At 40.9% G+C, this 20,778-nt stretch overlaps 1 protein-coding gene across 1 annotated transcript; it reads right to left on the reverse strand.

Annotated features, from left to right (window-relative positions):
- Nucleotides 1-390: 390 nt before the first annotated feature.
- On the reverse strand, nt 391-20,243 carry LOC146624731 (protein sprouty homolog 3). Its single transcript, XM_085364098.1, has 2 exons — nt 19,521-20,243; nt 391-3,950 (listed from the first exon to the last, which is right to left on the reverse strand). The coding sequence occupies exon 2, from the start codon at nt 3,863-3,865 to the stop codon at nt 2,969-2,971; it is 897 nt and encodes a 298-aa protein (XP_085220224.1). The 5' UTR covers nt 3,866-3,950; nt 19,521-20,243; the 3' UTR covers nt 391-2,968.
- Nucleotides 20,244-20,778: the final 535 nt, after the last annotated feature.

Below are 20,778 nucleotides of genomic sequence, written 5' to 3' on the forward strand. Positions count from 1 at the left end.
GTATAGAACCAATTTGTGCAGCAGTGACTAATGTATGTAACTATAATTGCACTGGTTCTATACATCTATCTGGATTGTTAAATAACCCCTTTGAAATCCAACATACTTTTTAAAAATGCTAATGGGGAGTAATTTTGCATTGCAGTCAGTCGCCCTAAAAGTTCCTGAATGTGGACTCTTAATAGTTCACAATAATGAAATATAGCCATAATATCAATCTCATACAAACAAAATAAAGCAGAATAAAAATAGTTTTACAGTTAACAGCCCATATTTACATATAAAAATATAACAAAGGAACATTTAACATATCAGGTCAATGTGTGTCTGTGCTTAGGTCACTTCCTGACACACACACACACACACACACACACACACACACACACACACACACACACACACGCCCAAATGCATCCAAACATGAACACACACGCTTAAAAACCTGTACATGCGTACACACACCAGCAAACATACATGCATACTTTGTGTGTGTGTTTTTTTTAACTGATTTTGATCCTCCTCTAAATGTGTTCCATTTATGGTTTGCATCAACACCTGAAGTCCTGAAAAAACTAAAAAAAAACAAACAACCAAAATCCAAAAGTTTAAATCTGCACTGCTTTTGCTGAGTATTCATGGTCTCCAAATGACCTCATGGACCCATCAACATCCTCTGTTACTTTTCCTTCATCGACTCCTGTTCTTTTTCCTCTTAGCATCCCTCCTCACCATTCTGTCTGTTTGCCAAACACCACAACTCTACTCATCCTGTCCTCTCTCTTCTCTCCCTCCCACGCTCCATTCTTCTCTAGGCCATTAAGAGCTATCATGAAGCTAATTGCCTGTTTGATGAACTCTCCATGGACCTGGAACTCAAGGCTTTTAGCCGTCTGAGCTTAAGAGGAGAGGCGAATGAGACATTAGGGATATACAATGCAGTATGGGTGTGTAATGTGCCTTGTGTCGGCTCTTTTTGATGGTTAGGTCATTTTTAGTGCTGTTTGGATCAGTTTTAGACCTTTTGCCTTTACCTGTAACTAACCGATATTATTCGAAGTTTTGTCCAGGGAGGCAGGAGCTAATGAAATTTTCAATCCAATTTCAGTAACAGAAAATGAAATTGTGATTGAAGCTCAGGTCCAGCTCTAGGGTATTAAATACTGCTATTTTGTCAAAGCCACTGGTGTCTCATACATACGTAGAATGTTTGCTTTGGTGGTACTCCTGTCGTACATCCTGGCTTCACATGAACGCTGGCCTCAGTACTCCAGGTAAGCCTGTTTTTTCAAGGGGTATTTTCAAACCTAACCACTCCTAACCAGGAAGTGAAAGAACAAAGTGAGTGGAAATTGCACCAATCAAACAAAGAGCAAAGCCCCAGACTGAAGATCAGAACATGCTGTCTCCTGGCTGACACACTCCTGGTTAACAAGCGGCCGTTATTCTCAGCATTGAGTGTGACCTCCAAAGGTGCGTAAAGGCACTGGGCCCAAAGCAACCCTCCTGCATATCTGTGCAACAGCAGCTTCTGGCAAAAGCACAGCATTTGATACCCTAGGATGAGGATTCATTGGTATATCAACCTTTAGGGCCCCGCTAGCACTTTTAACTTTTTACCTTATTAGCTTCCTTGTGTGTCCTTTTCTTCTGCCAAGTAGTCAACAGCTTTTTAGGTTATAGGACGCAATGTCTCCCTATGTTAACCCAAGAATTTGCTTTTAAGTGCTAAAACACTTAATGGATTATATAGACGAATGGTTCATTAAGAATATGGTTTTCAAAACCCTCCAAGCATTTGGATCATCTGGAAGTTCAGAAATGGCATTTGATTTCAGAATGGGTAGAGAACTGATGGGTGGGGTGGGGGGTGTTTATGTGTAGTAGTGGAGTAGAGGATTGTGAAGGAGGTGGGTCAGAGGAGGGAGCGAGGGAGGTTGGCGACAGGCTGGCTTCAGGAGGAAACCCGACCAGACCCTCAGAGCTCCAGCGAAGCAGGACTGCTAAAAATAACACAAGGCAGGCTTCTTCTGCTGATAAAACAACAAACACACAGGCTCATACACAGGTTGTTGCACAGTAGGAGGACACACACAGACGGACACGCACGCACGCTGCCTCACAATAGATGCATCCTCCCTCTGGTTAAATAATCCCCCAATGAGCTCTAGGCTCACAGGGAAAACATTGTCCATCTACCTCACAGTGCTTTTCGTTTACAAATGAGCTTAATAACATTGAAATTCACACCGTTTGTTACAGTGAATGGTCCCTTTTTGGTGTCAAACTGTTGTCACAGGTGTCGTTCATCTCACTTTATATCTTGGTGCTTTGCTGAGTCTCAGTAAGATGTTCACCTCAGTACAACACTGGTTTCCTCGTTCATCTTTAACGTTTTTTCAAAGTTCTGAATCTCGTTGTAGTTTTAACCTCCATCTCTCACACTTCTTCTGATCAGGTCAGAATCTGTTTGCAAAGTCCATATGCAGGCTTCTTTCCTTTGTGAGCGATTCTTTTGCAAAGAATTAGCACAGAGAGTGGCAAAGGGTTGAGAAGGGAGGAGATTCAATAATAAATAAATACATTTTAACATGCCGAGATTGCACCATAGAAAGCATGTTTTTTTTGTTTTGTTTTGCCTTGTTTTTTGTCTTGGTGTCTTGGTTAAGGTTTAAGGATCGGTCCAGCAAAGCAAAACAGCTTCTTATTCTTCAACATAGGCATTAATTCTCCAACATAAGCAGGCACATTAAAGCTTTGGTCCCTCCTGAGTTGGAGAAATAAAGGTACGTTAGGTGAACAACTTGGTTGTTTGGTTGGTTGGGTGATTGGTTGGCTTGTCATACGTAGGTAGTTGGGTCACAATGGCACTGTCGTCATGATGTCAACCGAGGGACCGTTGATTGGTGACAGCATTGCTTTTGGCCACATCTGAGGGGAAATTCATTTACTTGGCCCTCATTCAAGCCTGTCATAACGGTTTCTCCAGAGCTTTGCTGCGGAGCGAGGGATGGCAAGGATTAGGGTTGGAATTGGAAATCTTGCGGCACACAGTGTTGGTGTTGCTGCACCTGCAGCCGGGCCGCGTAGCCCGGTCGTGGGCACACCGGCACAGAGCAAGGCACAGCCTGGCAGGGGGGTAGCAGCAAAGGCAGGGCAGACATAGCGCCAGCAGTCCCATTGTGCTCCAGCGGGCACAGGCATGGGCTGGAGCACAGGAACATGGCTGGTCAGCACAGTTATCTTCATCATCCTGGGCAGAGCAGTGATAGAATAAACCTTTAACACAGCACAAGCATGTGCCATACTCCACGGCATTCTCAGCAGAACACAGACAGCGTTGTCCACAGGCCCAGCAAGAAGGCAGGCGGCGTGGGGCGCAGCACTCTTGACATTTACAGCGGCCACACCTCTCACAGATGAACTGATGGAGACTGAGTTCAGCCTCATCTTCCGCCAGGCGTTTACCAAAAGAATCAGGCTTCAGGTCCCCTTTAGGCTGTGAATGGACCACCGAACCTAAGCTAGAGTGAGATGGTGTTAAACCTGCCAGTAGCCGCTGGTCTGAGGTGGCACTTGTTCGTGACATAGAAGAGCTTATGGTACTGGAACGGCTCAAATGGGAAAGATGAGTGTGCTGCTGTTGACTTTGGCTGCGGGACATGGCTGAGGGGAAGGAAGGCTGGGGGTGATGGATGTATGCACCGTGAGGGTAACGGTCATCGTGGACCAAAAAGAATCCAGACTGCGTTGCAGGTTCCAGTGCCACGGGCCGCTCCACATAGTCATTGTTAGCCCGAATGGCACGTATCTGGTCAAGCGACAGCACTGAGTCCAGCTCCATCCTGAAGGAATGAGTAGAGTCCATCCTGGTCAGCCTGCTGGATGGCACCAGGGTTGGAAGCCGGGTCTGGGGCAAAGTGCTCCCGGTGCTCAAGGCACATCAGATAAACCTGCAAACACAAAGAAAGGAAGCAATAGTGATTATTGGTTCTAATTTTTCATAAAATTCTGGGTTATAACATCTCTCTCTGAGATACATAAGAACTATTTTTAACTATCAGGAGTGACTTTAGTAAAATGCATCAATAAAAACATGTAATTGGAAATTTTAAGCCACTTCTACACATGGTAGATAAGGCTTTGGTATTGGGTTGGCATTCAACATTCTACATTCAATTTATACCAGGCATATTTTCTGTAATCACAATTATATTAACTAATAAACCTTTCATTTTTGTATATGTCAGATGTTGTTGCTACATTTTTATGAAGTCAAAGAATGATTTCTTTTGAGTGTATGGTGTATATTTAGTGTTATGTGGAGAAAAATGTTGTGAAAAGCAAACAGTAGCCTGCATGTTGCTCTCCAAAACTTTAAGAAGCATTTGATCAGGGATGGATTTTGGCTGCAAAACCTCCACACAACCATCAACCGTGTCATCATGACCGCTGAGGCGCTCCACTGCTCAAGCTAACACTATTATTAGCCTGCCAGAGCCAAAGAGACACAACCATGAGGTTCACACTGTAATTTAACATCTGTTGAGCACAGCTGCTGATGCCATGGAGGAATCCCACCTGCAGACAGAGGCTGGCAGTGTGGCCAAGCACTTGAGCAACAGAGAAATGGCTTTAAAAATGGTTTAATTGATATATATATATATATATATATATATATATATATATTAATCATTTGTCTCTGATTGGCTCAACTCTGCCAGCTAAAGATTTTAGACTGATTTATTGAGGTACATTTTCACTGAGCAAAATACTTTATTTCAGAAAACCATCTGATAAAAATAAAGTAAGCTACTCTGAGTTTCGGTCTGTGGTTCCAATCAAGCAGCAACCACAGCGAAATGCTGAGGCCAGTGCAGAGATACTTAAAGACATGTATTTCCTTAAAAGCTACCAATATATGCCAGTAAGTAGCTTATAAAAATCATCTGCTTTCCTGTAACAGTTTCTTTACAAACTATTTTCAGAGGAAGCACTTTCTAGAAACAAGGTTCTTGTGTATGTAAATTATGTGAGCTATTTGGAGCACCACTAATAAACCTTGTTTATCCTCATGCACATTTTTTTTTTTGCATAGGTTCACTCCAGTGGACCGGTTTTACCTCATTTAAACCATCAGCTTTTAGATTTACAGTTATTGCTTCAGTTCATTGAAATTTGTGGGTATTTGTTTATGCGCAGCTCTCATAAGGTCCTGCCACAGGATTTCAGCCAGGCTGAGGTCTGGACCTTGACTGGGATTCATAGTCCTTTCTCAAACTTTAGCTGTCAGACAGATGAACTCACATTTGACTCTTGAATAGTATAAAGAGGTGTTCATGATGAACGCAGTGACTCAAAGTGCCCTGGTCCTGTGGCTGCAAAATAAGCCAAATCTTCATCTTTTTATCACAGTGTTTGAAAGTTGCTATGAGGTGTTCAGTGTTTGGTTTTCTCCAAATGTATTTCTTATGGCCAGAGATTTCCACATTGGTCCAGTAAGTCCAAAGAACGTTGTTCTAGACGTTTTGTGGTTTGTTCAGATGTAACTTTAGAGAGAAGAGGCTTTTTTCATGGCAACAGCTTTAAATAAGGCATACAGACTCTTTCTCTAGTTTCACTGTTATGAATTTAACATTTTAAATGCTAACTGAGGCCTGTAGAGCCTGAGATACAACTCGCTGGATTTTAGTACTTTATCAAAGTGTTGGACAATCTGACCTTGGGATAAATTTGATGGGACATACACTCCTGAACGCTTGAAAACAGGAAAATGTCTGAACATCTCCTTTTATAGAGGTACAGTTAATCAAGCCTATTTGAACAGAAGCACCTGGCTGCTAGTTACCCTTTTATTTCCAATGGAAACTGTAAAGCACTGGTAGGCAACTCCAGGCCTCGAGTGCCGGTGTCCTGCAGGTTTTAGATCTCACCCTGGGTCAACACACCTGAGTCAAATGATTAGTTCATTACCAGGCCTCTGGAGAACTTCAAGACATGTTGAGGAGGTAATTTAGCCATTTGAATCAGCTGTGTTGGATCAAGGACACATCTAAAACCTGCAGGACGGAGGCCTTGAGCTCTGGAGTTGCCTATCAGTGCTGTAAAAGGTCTTACAGGACGGGATAGAATTAATTTCACGTGACTGTGTATTGTATTTGTGATAACATAATGCATTTTTTGGGCAGCACGGTGGCACAGTGGTTAGCACTGTTGCCTCACAGCAAGAAGGTCCTGAGTTCAATTCCACCATCAGGCCGGGGTCTTTCTGTGTGGAGTTTGCATGTTCTCCCCGTGTTTGCGTGGGTTCTCTCCGGGTACTCCGGCTTCCTCCCACCGTCCAAAGACATGCAGCTTGTGGGGATAGGTTAATTGGATAATCCAAATTGCCACTAGGTGTGAATGTGCGAGTGAATGTGAATGGTTGTCTGTCCCTGTGTGTTAGCCCTGCGACAGACTGGCGACCTGTCCAGGGTGTACCCCGCCTCTCGCCCTATGACAGCTGGGATAGGCTCCAGCGCCCCCCGCGACCCTGAAAAGGATAAGCGGAAGCGAATGGATGGATAATGCATTTTTTGTTAAGGCTTTCTTCTTTAAAAATTTAGAGTGGCCCTACAACCAGTAGGATGTAAGAGTGGAAGGAACAGATTAGCAACTATCAAGGTAAGAGTAAGGGAGGTGTCTGCCATTAAATAAATCCTTTATGTCCTCTTGAATTAAAGAATAAAAATATGAAATGTGACTGGGTAATCTTTGGAGGGTGTTAATATATCTGGTTATCCTGCCCAAGTAAAGTCTGTATGGGAAACACTGGTATAAAATGACATGCATTGTGTTGCATACGCATTCAAATGCTGAGTAAGCCACTTCTTTAAAAGTTAACGTGCATTTGCTTGGAAGTGCAGTAAATGCATGATTATACTATATTAAATTAAAATGTCTGAATATAGATTAATATGCCACTGATTTGATTTCCTGTTTGAACATCAGAGACAGAACGCTGTTGCTTAATTTAGAGAAAAAATGCTCGGTTCTTTGTGTTTGTTTGTGATAAAGCAAGCAGCCAACATATATATCCACACACACACATACACACACACACAGCTATATCCTCACAGAGAAATGGCAGTCTTGCCAAGTGGCCAACGGGGAGAGATCACTGGCTCACTCCTCACATGGGGCCGGCCCTCTTAGAGAGTAATGAGGCCAAATGGAAATGCGTTTAAAGCAGCTCAGATCATGAGATTAGATAGAGCATGGAGGTAAGAGGAAGCAGAAGCAAATGTGTCTCTTTAGCTCCATCCATATGCATCTAGACTTATTTCAAAAATGTTTCCTCTATTAGTGTCCACTCTTCTGCCAAAGCAAAAGAAACACTGGAGATTCTTTTCTTTGGTTTTTGAAAAAGAAAACAATGCATTACACATTTTCACGAGCCTCAGATGTTGTGTTATTGTGTTATTCTGCTGGATTCTAGCAGGTTAATTATTATTAGCTGATTCTGGAATTGCAGTATTGTCCTGCAGATGTTAGACATGGGTGGTCGGCTGGGATTATACTTATTGGGAATTGTTCTGCTTTCATACTCAAATGTATTAAAGACACTGAGGCATGGTCATGTCTATGCAGCTCAAAGATGCCCCTAAAATTCTGTCTCCCTGTATTAATGGCATCTTTTCCCCAAAAACTAGTCAATTATCTTTAGAGGACTGCATTATGGATTTGTTTGTTGAGATGAGGAAAGTCTGTTTGATGCATGACTTCACACTTGTTCTGCCAAAAAATAAATAAATAAAAATTAAAAAGTCAGACTTAACTGAATGCCACTCATTGAGACACATATTGCCAGATGAACAGCTGATGGAAATTTATCAAACATATGAAAGCCATAATGGCATAACACAGCACTGGTGTTGCAAATAAGGCAAGATGGGAAAATTCTGGAAGAAAGTAACTGATTGTGGGAAAGTTTATGTATTTTACCACTATTACAGTAAGAGCATTCGTGTCTGCCGCTGTCCAAGTTTCAGCAGATGTGGAAAAAACTTTAATTTATGGTAGATGAAAGTAAAATTATTTTATGAATTAAATATTCTGTGATAATAGGCTACACAACCTTTTGCACTTACTTTAATTGCAGTAGCACGTGATGCTTTCTTTTTAAATAATGGTCCAAAAACCTAAATGATTCAGTCTACTGCCATGCCTCTCTCATAAGCAGTAGACTGCTTGAATCAGACTGCGAAATATCTCATCAGGATCTCTCATTTTAGCCAGAAAAATATGTTAAATAATTGCAAATGTTTTGGGAGTTTTTTTGTACTGAGTGCCCAAAAGTTAAATAAAAAGGAGTAAAAAAGAGAAGTGGATACTGAAAAAGGCAATGCAGACACAGTAATGGAAGAGCAAACAGATGTAGGGATGATAGGATGGTTGAAACCCAAGAATGGCAATCCATCACTGTGAGAGCAGGAGAGGTGATTAGCAAGAATACAAAATACACTTCCTGTCCTCCGTGCCAGGAGACACCTTTGAGCAAACAGCAAACTGTGGCAGCCTGAACAGAATGGTGCCCAACCCTCTGGCTTTTCTATATAGCCCCCCCCCCCCCCCCGCTGTGCCCTGCTTCCAGAAATCCAGCCATAAAGCAGCAGATAAGGAGGGCCAGGTTGTTTGGATGAGGATGCATTTTCAAATTAGTCTGAGGAGAGAGAAGAGGACCTGGTGACTAATCTCATCACAGAGCAGTGGCCGTGGCTCGCTTATACTCTGCTCGCCTATCACACCATCTAATTGTTAAAAAAGAAGAGGCCTGCCAACTATTTCCATGACCTCATATTATTTACTCTTTCTGGTCGTGCCTACTATTGCCCCCCTCTAATATGACATACTTACAGCAAGTAAAATCAGAAGGCTTGAAACTATAGAGTTTGAATGTAGAGTTACTGTAGGACATTTTCAACAAATTCGACAAGCAGTTGAACGACTCACGATTTTCAGAATGGATTTCTTTTCTCTGTTGCATGATATTGTTAGGTTGTAGACAAAGAAACAATTAAAAACAAGAGTTTATTTCAGAACTAAAACTTTGTCCAAAGCTTCTATTTTATGATTAAATTCCACCATAGACTGATGTTTATTGCTGCGATGAAGACTGATGGAAATCTTAGTGAAGTAAATAAGCAGCTCTACAGGTAAGCATACACTTTTAATACAATTATTGTTTCTAGGAAGATTAGAGAGGAAAATATTGTCTGTTTTAAAGGCCCTGGTATCATAATCAACACATGGCCTTTATGCATGCAATCAGCCACTCTGATTGGCTGAGCTGAGATTTCCTGTTGTTTTCAGTTGTGATGCTCAAGCTGTGTCCCAGTTCAGGGTCTGCACGCTTGAAGTACGCGCACTACGGTGCGTACTATAAGTACGACAAGTGCGGAAGTGAGAGGCTTGTGAAATGGGACGGTATACGCTTCGTCGCGCTGTTCAGGTTGCCTAGCAACCACGATACTAACCGCGAGACACGTTACATACAGCTTTGTTTGACAGAAATGAAGGAGAAAAATGTTTTGTTGGTCATTCATTTTTGTCATGACATCACTTTGATTAGCTGAGTATCTGAGGCTGAGACCACGGGACTGTAAAACATGATTGTTGGGCTTCATTTCTGTGCTGAACAGTCATTTAAGATTAGTTAGTAAATAACAATTAGTTAATGTTGTTCATGAGACTAAAGTCATCTCACTGTGGTAATGTAAATATAATATGGCCAATATTATAGTATTGTCAGATTATTATCAGATAGATAGATAGATAGATAGATAGATAGATAGATAGATAGATAGATAGATAGATAGATATCACTGACTTTCAGCTTGTTGTGTTTGTTTCACAAATTTGTGTTAACTGCAAGAACCTAAACCCACGGACTTGGAGACAGGGGAACATGGGGGAATGCAAAACACTAATGAATTTTAGAGTTTCAGGACTCTATAGCAGCGCGCTGCATCACACCTTTCATCAAACACTTTGCTATTCTAGTAAATTTAGAATAATTGAAAATTTGGATCACATGCTTTCCTGATATTTCGTGATCCTAAATAAGATGGATGTTCCTGGGTAACTTGATGCACGTTTGTGGCTTATACTGAACTTCCATGGCAAGAAGCACCGTAATTGTTTTATAATCTATCTGGTTCAGAGTAGAACGGGGATTGGGGATTTTTGTGAAAATTGTGCTCGGCAGCATAAGAACAGGATAAGAACAAGTATCATTGTGGACATAGGGACAGAAAAACAATCAACAGGAACAGGAGACGGACAGAGAGGGTTAACAGTATGAATACGCGGTTTGTTTTGGCACGTTTTTGTTTCTTTCCTTTTCTTTTACCATGATGAATTCTCCAAACATTGCATAAGTAACATAAACAATGGATGTCAATGAAGCAAACCAGCCTAAAAGAAAACAGTCATAGGGAGCTGTTGTTTCAAGAGGCCGTCAGCGGTAACCTGAGGATGGACCTCTGTGCTAGGGGAGTATCAGTAATGACTGAGTCTGTGCCCTGGGACACACACACACACACACACACTCCTCTATCACACATTTCTTCAAAAACGCACACCACACACTGATCTACACTGCTGCCCAGTCGTTTCTCATACTGCCATGTTTAAACTTCAGTGCAGTCTATCTGTATCATTGATACACATAAAACAGGAATTCATATTTTTTTCTTTTATTGCCTCATATGTTTTCATGGTTGTGATGTAGGTAATCACACAGGAAGGTTTTTTCATATTTTTAAACCTTCATATACCAGGAAGCAGGAAGTCTGTGTTTTTCTCAGTGCAATTAGACATGAAGCAAAGACTCGCTGCTGCGAGTTACATTATCCAAGCAGCGTTTTATCAACTAAGTCAGAAACACTAAAGTCATCACTTTTTGTCCAGGTGACAGCCATCCATTAGAGAACAGGACAGTAGACAATGATAACAATACTATAACATAAGCTTATTTGTTTGAAACCTCTAAATATTATCATTAACAGTTGGCATATTGTACTTCTGGCATTGGGTTTAAGAGCTGACCATCACTGTTTGGATGCGGTCTATGCTAAGTGCGCTTCCAGAGTTTTATAAACTCTGAAAAAAAGTGTTTAATGTTGAAAACCCATTTGCCTCATAAAATCAAGAGGAAAAAGAAACTTGTAATTAGTCCTGATTCCTTGTCTGCCCGCTGACTCTCTGACTTCCGCTGAGTCTGGGCTCGACCTGCTGATGGTCGATGGAGTTTAATGGATAAGGCTTTGTTGCATCTCCCCCTAGATGACATCATGGTTTCTGGCTATTTTAGAACTGACTGCAGTGACCCTTTGCCTCGAAATGAGGAGGGGTTGCCCTCTCCTCACGTCTCCTTTCCTTTCTTCTACTTCCTTCTGTCATATCTTCCCCTATCTTCTCTGCTCCTCTCGCTCCCAAATGTCACCTTCACTGCAATCCCTCCACCTTCTCTTTCATCCTCTCACTGCTCTCCTGTCCTTGTTACTCCTTTAACGTTTTGCGAGGTGTTAGAAATTGTCTTTCATGAAAGATGCTATCAAGCGCTGACTGTTGTGGTAAACAATCTGTTGGTTTACATAAATACATTTTGGGAAATTATCCTTTTTTTCAGCAGAGAAGATCAATATTGATTTAATGTTTGTGCCAATATGCCACTGAGCCTGAATATAAGAAGGGAAACCTCCAACTCCAAACAGGGGCATAGCCAGGATTTTAAGCTACATCCACACTGGAAGCAGTTCAGACCAACATGGCAAACAGAGACCATAGAAAGACATACATATAGATATTTGGCAACTTCAGGCAACTATGGGGGAACTACTTGCTGGGGATGTGAAGTGAGCGTGACCCAAGATAAACTTTTCTCAACTTTTGGGCAAGTGACTGAAGCAACTACCAGTGAGTTTAAAGAAAGCCACTGATAGTAATGTGTGCAGGTAGTAAATACAGTAAAGTGACCAGCAGTCAGGTTCAACGCGATTAACAACTCGTGTGGCCAGAACTTCAGAAGTACAGGGATCAAGAGTCGGCCCCACGTTTCAGAGAGAAATAAAACTACACTTGGTAAAAGTGTTAAAAAAAAAAAAATGTGTGTGTGTGTATATATAAAAAAAAAAACTAACACCCAGCACGCCCCTGCGGGCGGTTTATCCTTCAAGCTCGGGTCCTCTACCAGAGGCCTGGGAGCTTGAGGGTCCTGCGCAGTATCTTAGCTGTTCCCAGGACTGCGCTCTTCTGGACAGAGATCTCCGATGTTGTTCCCGGGATCTGCTGGAGCCACTCGCCTAGCTTGGGAGTCACCGCACCTAGGGCTCCGATTACCACGGGGACCACCGTTACCTTCACCCTCCACATCCTCTCGAGCTCTTCTCTGAGCCCTTGGTATTTCTCCAGCTTCTCGTGTTCCTTCTTCCTGATATTGCTGTCATTCGGAACCGCTACATCGATCACTACGGCCGTCTTCTTCTGTTTGTCTACCACCACTATGTCCGGTTGGTTAGCCACCACCATTTTGTCCGTCTGTATCTGGAAGTCCCACAGGATCTTAGCTCGGTCATTCTCCACCACCCTTGGGGGCATCTCCCATTTTGACCTCGGGACTTCCAGGTTATACTCGGCACAGATGTTCCTGTACACTATGCCGGCCACTTGGTTATGGCGTTCCATGTATGCCTTGCCTGCTAGCATCTTGCACCCTGCTGTTATGTGCTGGATTGTCTCTGGGGCATCTTTACACAGCCTGCACCTGGGGTCTTGCCTGGTGTGATAGACCCCAGCCTCTATGGATCTTGTGCTCAGAGCTTGTTCTTGTGCTGCCATGATTAGTGCCTCTGTGCTGTCTTTCAGTCCAGCTTTGTCCAGCCACTGGTAGGATTTCTGGATATCAGCCACCTCCTCTATCTGCCGGTGGTACATACCGTGCAGGGGCCTGTCCTTCCATGATGGTTTCTCGTCTCCCTCCTCTTTCTTGGGTTTCTGCTGCCTGAGGTATTCACTGAGCACTCGGTCAGTTGGGGCCATCTTCCTAATGTATTCTTGGATGTTCGTTGTCTCATCCTGGACTGTGGTGCTGACACTCACCAGTCCCCGGCCCCCTTCCTTCCGCTTAGCGTACAGCCTCAGGGTGCTGGATTTGGGGTGAAACCCTCCATGCATGGTAAGGAGCTTTCTTGTCTTTATGTCAGTGGCTTCTATCTCCTCCTTTGGCCAGCCTATTACCCCAGCAGGGTACCTGATCACGGGCAGGGCGTACGTGTTGATGGCCCGGATCTTGTTCTTACCATTCAGCTGACTCCTCAGGACTTGCCTGACCCTCTGCAGGTACTTGGTGGTTGCAGCTTTTCTAGTGGCCTCTTCATGGTTCCCATTCGCCTGTGGGATCCCCAAGTACTTGTAACTGTCCTCTATGTCTGCAATGTTGCCTTCTGGTAGTTCAATCCCCTCAGTTCTGACTACCTTCCCTCTCTTTGTTACCATCCGACTACACTTCTCCAGTCCGAACGACATTCCAATGTCATTGCTGTATAGCCTGGTAGTGTGGATCAGTGAATCGATGTCTCGTTCACTCTTGGCATACAGCTTGATGTCATCCATGTACAGGAGGTGGCTGACAACTGCTCCGTTCTGTAGTCGGTATCCGTAGCCAGTCTTGTTAATGATCTCACTGAGGGGGTTCAGGCCTATGCAGAACAGCAGTGGGGACAGAGCATCTCCTTGGTAGATCCCGCACTTGATGGTGACTTGTGCTATGGGCTTGGAGTTGGCCTCTAGTGTTGTACGCCAGGGTCCCATTGATCTTGTACAATTCTAGGCATTCCAGTATCCAGCTGTGGGGCATTGAGTCATAGGCCTTCTTGTAATCAATCCAGGCAGTGCACAGGTTGGTCAGTCTGGTCTTGCAGTCTCGGCTGATTGTTCTGTCTACCAGTAGCTGGTGTTTTGCGCCTCTGGTATTCTTGCCAATTCCTTTCTGTGTCCCGCTCATGTATTGACCCATATATATATATATATATATATATATATATATATATATATATATATATATATATATATATATATATATATATATATATATATGTGTGTGTATATGTATATATGTGTATATGTGTATATGTATATATGTGTATATATATATATGTGTATATATGTGTATATATATGTGTGTATATATATATATATATATATATATATATATATATATGTACTTAAAAAAAACCTTTTGGGAGGCTCAAATCACACATATTGAAATAATGAATTCTGTGCTTAAATCATGAATTGTACAATAAATTATGTATTTGCAAATTCATTTTTTAATTATTTTATTTATTCAAGCATTACTACAGTAATTTATTATTTAATAATAAAATTTTAAATAAAAACACTATTTTTAAATCTATTTTTCAAAATGAATCATTAATCCATCAATAAATACTTCAAATCGAAAATGATTTTACAAAAAAAGAATGAAACTCAATTAAAAAACATTTTTAAATTCCAAATTAAAAAACTAATTTTCAAAATCATTTTTAAAAAACAATTTGAAAAAGAAAAATAATTAAATGGTTTCCAGAATCAAAGATTTATTTCTGACATTTAAAATGGCAATTCCACTCCTCATTTGAAAATCCATTTCCCTTTCCTGTTAGCTCAAGGATTAGCTATTATATTAGCTATTGGATTAACTATTGGATTAGCTATTGTGCAGACAATATGGAGAATTTTAATTACATTTAATGCTTTTTTTTCTTTTTTTTTTACTTCTACTTCTGTCTTCTTAGAAACAAGAATCACCCACATTATGAGTGTGGACAAGCATTTTGTGTCCCCAACTCACACACCTACACCGTGGAGGTTAGCATATAGGTCTGCACGGTGCCTGTGGGATACCATTGCAGTGCCATGCTTAGACCATTAATCCCATGCTGTCTTTGTTACTTTTCCTACTATTGAGCTGCCTGATTTCCCAGTGTAAAACTTGGAGCTATTTTAACACAAGAAAAATAATCTATAACTACAGAAAACCTTCAATATTGAAATATGATTTGATCTATGAAAAAATAATGATGGACTGTAAAGCTTCTAATTGCCACAGACCTCTCATTTGAATGCACCGATATACTTCTAGGCAAATAAGTTACATATTCATGTACTTTGCTGTTGTATGTAAAGACTTTGGACTCATAATGGAGCACTACAAGACCCAACTGTACTAGATATAGATTTTAATCCATTCTGCTCAAATTCCAGCTGTATGTACATGCGTGTTTGGCCAATCAGGCACTAAGACCCAGGGGCCTTCCTCTTGATGCCCTCCGGGAGCGCAGCAGGATTGAATGACAATAAACTGGATGAGATACCGGATGTGCCGAATCTGACCCCAACGGAAAGACTGAAATAGACACTGCAGACCAGCAAGTCCAGGCAGAGGGGGTGGGACAGGAGGGGAAGCAGCAAAAGAGGAAGGGAAGAGACAGCGCATGAGTAAGGGATGGTGAAATTAGTAATCATAAAAATGAAAGTGGTGGAGATTTGTTTCAGGAGCTGCACATAAGTTACACTTTTTTTCTTTTTCCTGACACATAATTTATGTAAAACTAAGTTATAGACGGCCAATAACATGAACTGTTATCTTGAGAAATCAGTATGTTTTTTTAAAAAGTACCAATGGATGAAATAGTGATCGCTTATAGGCTACTGTTCATATTACGGTACATGGCAGGCTGCCATCTTGATCTGCACCATTAAGTGTACAATTCTGCCCACTATAGATTTAGCTGTAGGCACGAATATGGATCAATGGATGACGTTTGGAGTTGGAACTAAATAGTTCGAGCGTTGCTGATTTGGATTTGAGTTTACTGTCGTGATTTTTAGGTACATTTTAGACGTTATAAAGGCTCTACCACAGTACCCATAAGAGCTTTTCTGGTTCAGACCAGTTAAGTTACTTCCTAATAAGAACTTTACGTTCAATAATGTTATTTTCACGCCTACACCCCTGAAACTGTCTAGAAATAGTCAGCTGGTTAGACAAGATATTAAAGTAGACCAATTATGCTTTTCCTTGTTTTATCTGATAGAAGTTGCATCACAAATGATGGATCCTCAACAAAAACGTAGTCAATATTTCTAATAATGAGGTTAGGATTAAGCCCTGTGAGCCTAAAGGTCAGACTTCACACTGCTCTATATGTTTCTTCAACTTTTCAGTCTTTGTGATGTCAAACAAACTTTCAGCTCCTTTGTACAAAGTCTGAGCGATGTCTGATTTTATGGTGACAATATTAATCTTGACTGTTTGGATGGACTGCTTCTTCTTTGTGCTACACCTTAGTGAGGACAACTTCAATGTCCCGACCTCTAAGTTCACACGTGAAAGTGGCTAGCAGTGGATTTACTAATAGATTGTGTGACTTAGAGGCCCAGAAGGAGAAAAAAAGATTGATTTAAGACTAAACAAGTCAGAAGAAATGTGTGAGAACGAGCAGTACTTCATTAACAGTAACAAAGGGGACGCAGTCTAAACATCATGAAAGTATGATAAGAATGCACATTTCTCACATGTGTTGTCAGCAGAGACAAATGAAACCTTGATACCGACTCGATCAGCATTGTTTTTCTCATCAAATACTTCAGCGTGCAACAAAATTAACCAACTATACTCAAAAAGTATCCCATGCCGGCATGTTCTTCTCAGTCTGACCACCTATTGTCATTTAAAATTGCTCTATGTGGCTTTATTACCACTTTGGCCTTCCGATCAATCTATTGACCTTCAAGGAGAGGTCAAAGGTCAAATGTGACATGATTTTTTTTAAATCTTTATCCTGCACTTTCTATATCTTGGCAATACACACCACACTTGTAAGACCTATAGTTATAAGGATTTTTTTTTTGTTTTTAGTTGTTAAAGTTGACATTGACGACCTTTGTGGATTAAATGGATTGTTAACATGACCCCACTCTACACCTGCATGCACTCACATGCATGCATGCAAACATTACCAAAAACATAGCAACTTAGTGGAGGCAATAAATACCAACCAAGTGGTGACATTTGTGCTGAACGCTTAAAAAGCCCAGCTTGTCTTTGTGATTCGAGTTGCATGCTCTACCAAACTGGTTTAGGGGTATGAGAGAGTATAAAAGTATGCAAGTAGTTTTCCTAATGGAGAAAAACACTTCTTTCACTTTCTGTAAAAGTACCATATTTGAGTGTTTGTATTAATACATTTTTTTATGTATATTTCCTGTACTCCGGTCAGTTTAGTTTTCTTAAATCAGTGGTTTCCAAATTCTAGCTTCTTGTACAAACATCGTTGGTGTTATACAATCTGTGATTTGAAGTTTAAGGACAACTAAAGACTGAATAACATCAACCACATGAGGCCTGAAACACGAACGCGACGGTAAAGATTCACACCTGTTGCTTGTTTCACACTCTCGTAGTACCATAGATTTGAAGCAAATTATCAGCTTTCTCATTTTATTCTGTTATATGTTATATAATATATATTTTGAATATTTTATTTGTTCTTTTATAACAAAAGGGAAAAGTTACGAGATTGTGACTAGTTATCTTAGACGTAGAGCCAAATGTGATGTTTGATTGTTCGGAGTAAGCAAGCGACAACAGTCCAGAGAAGCCAGTGGAAAATTCAGATCACATTAAGCGTTTTATTAGAAAATCCTGAGAATATATTTGTAAAGAGCTTTAATTTAAAAGGAAAATGGACTTCTTTAAGCAAAAGAAGTCCATTTTCCATCTTTTTTCAAGCCCTAAAGACTACTGAGATATTACGAGCATATAAGCAACATTATGTATTTCTTTCTGAAGGTAAATAAAAGAAATATACATTTAAAGAGGGAACTAGTGGCATCTTTTTACTGTTATTGTCATAAAAAGTATAAAATTCAAATCTAAACTGTATGACATCACTGGATTGACTATTTGGAGGATTTTGTTTGGGGAAAATAAAACTCCTGTAAATATGTTTGACTTTTCTGATGACTGCCTTACAGTCAGGTGACATCTGATGACCTTATGCACAGTTAGCACAAGTTTGTGTTTGATTTGATTGAATCTTCCCAAAATCTGATAAGTTTGTGGTTCTCTAGTTTATTAGGAAGTGTATTAGCTCCTGTTGCGTTCCATCTCCATCCATCCCATCCCTATCTTCAAACATCTTATCATTCTTTTTTGTCTCGTCATAGTTTTCCTCTACAATCCATCCATCCTTTCATGGTCAGCCCCTCTGCCTAGCATTGCCACTCCTCTAATCCCATTCACTTTCTTTTTCTTTCATGCTATCCCATCGGTCCATCCCATCAGTTTCTCATCCACCCACCCCTCCAGTCCCACCCCAGCGGAGATGGGTATTGACATTCTGCATCCGACCTTGAGGACAATCAATCCCAACCCCACATGTCCCCGTCGCAGTTCCCCGCACACACATACTGGTTAAACGTACCGAGACTGATGTTAACATGCAGAAACAGTTGGCTAATATGATTATAGTACAACCTTGCATTTGGTTGTTTGATCGCACCTCCCGGTGATTTAAAAGCGTTTGATTAAAGTCACCAGACCTTGTGCAGTAGTTGTTATTGTTTCAAAACATAAATATAAAAGTCAAAATTGACAACAAAGATTCAGTACGGCTAAATGACTGAATGGAGCCACCTTTTGCTTGTTTTACATGTGTAATATGTATTTATAGAGAGTACAGATTCAAGAGTAAAACCCATCTCTTCCTGACTGTTTCTCCAGCAGCCAAGACAAACACAAGAAAGAGAGGAAGGGACAAGACCCGATCTTTTGGAAAAAAAAATGTTGCAAACATAGTAGGGCAGTGATCAGTGAATTTGACCATTGGTTATCAAGGAGCTGGCTTGCAGTTGATGTTAGGTTCATGTGCACTGAGGCTTTGAAAAGTTCTGATGCCGTTTTACCACGTCAAGAGATGAAATCGACAGGAAATGATGATTTTCAGCTGGATTTACATGAAGATCAGAAGGTTGCCTTGATGTTCTGCAAACTTTTTGGTTTCATTTTGAAAAAGCGAGACTTCATTTTTGGAAAATTTTGATTTTTTTTTTTTTTTGGTAGGTGCTACTCAAACTCCCACTGTATTACAATAAACTTATCAGTTAATCATATAAAGAACTTTTGAGTATAGAGATGGTTGAGCTTGAAAATTTGCAACATAGTGAACAGCTTATTTTCATTTAAGCAAGTGAGTCAGAACAGGGTCTTTATTTAGAGAACCCAGAAAAAGAACTTAAATGAATTTAACTAAAATGATGCCCAAGTATGAAGTACAAAAAACCTGCAAAGCTGGAAAAAAACTTAATCCGTAATCACTGATTTCAATAAAAAAGAAATTAATGAAAATATCAATTTCATGCAAATCATTAATAGTCCATCAGCAGATCAGATGGCAACAGGATGAATTTATGCTTACCTCCGATTGGTGCGAGATCCATTCTGCAGCAGTGAGCTGGGGCGTCCTGGTTGTCTGTGTGTATGTATGATTTATAGATGTGTCTATATGTCTGTGAAATTTGAGTTGATGTACTTTTTTATTAGTTTTTTTTAATATTTTAATTAAACTCACTTTATTGTACAGCAGGGAGTTATTTTCTCCTCTCCAGTTAATTTTATAAGATTACTGAACTCCTGCTGTCCTAAGGGTGTGTGCCTGAGGGTGACAAAGAGGCTGGGAGGATGCTCTTCCCCAGCACGACGCGCCCTCCTCCTCCTCCTCTTCCCGGAGCTTTTTCCCAGAGCACCACGATCGTGGTGCTGTCCTCCTGAGGTCACCTCCTCCTCCACCTTCTCAAAAAAGCCCAACCATTCCTTTCACACACACAGCAAAGAAGGGCTCCACTCTCTCTGTCCAAGGCATTCAAGTTACCACTGAGCCTTCTGATGCACAGTCTCAAAAGCAGGCACAGTTTTGGCGCTTGTAAATTTTCTCAGTTTTCATGGACAGAAAATTGTCCTCTGCTGCAGGAGAGAGAAATGGGAATATCTCCACGGAGAGCGGAAGGAGCAAAGTGAAATATCTGCAGCTCAGTTCTTTTGGTTGCAAAAATAAACGGTGATGAGAAAAAAGTCTTAATTGAGAAACTGATCGCAGAACTTTATTTTTTATCTTGTGTTTCTCTTTGTGCTGTAGTTTCCTCTCCACTCTCCAAGAGATGAATGACTGAGAGCTGCATGCACTTTCTCTCACTCCCTCTCTCTCTGTCACACAGATACACAGTCCAGTTACCCCTCCTCCTCCCTTCCTCTCTAACTCCTCCCTCTCCCATCACTGAATTAAATTCAATTCTCTGCTGTCTGAACATGACAGAGCAGAACGCACTGTGTTAACTAATAAACAGGTGCTGATTCTTGATGTTTTTCTCTATCCGATGTAGCCCAAACCAGTTTAATTCAAAGTTTGCTCAGTGTTTCCAATGAGGAGTATAACATGAAGTGAATTTTGTGTAGTGGCTGCTGGGCTTAGTGCCACTTCTGCTTTTCATAATGTGATATAATTTGGCTCCAGATGGTTGGTTGGTTGGTTGTTTTGCAAACTACTTGGGTTTTTTTCTGATTTTAGATCAGTGCAATAGCACGTAAAAGCTGTCGATCTCACTCATGTGTAGACAGCCAACAGTAGGTTAACCAGTCCAGCTAACAAAGCAAGCATATGTCTTCACAAAATGACATTT

Source organism: Diplotaxodon limnothrissa, linkage group LG10 (assembly GCF_057381915.1).
Source record: "Diplotaxodon limnothrissa isolate DT_005_m linkage group LG10, D_limnothrissa_male_GT1.1, whole genome shotgun sequence".
Taxonomy (NCBI): domain Eukaryota; kingdom Metazoa; phylum Chordata; class Actinopteri; order Cichliformes; family Cichlidae; genus Diplotaxodon; species Diplotaxodon limnothrissa.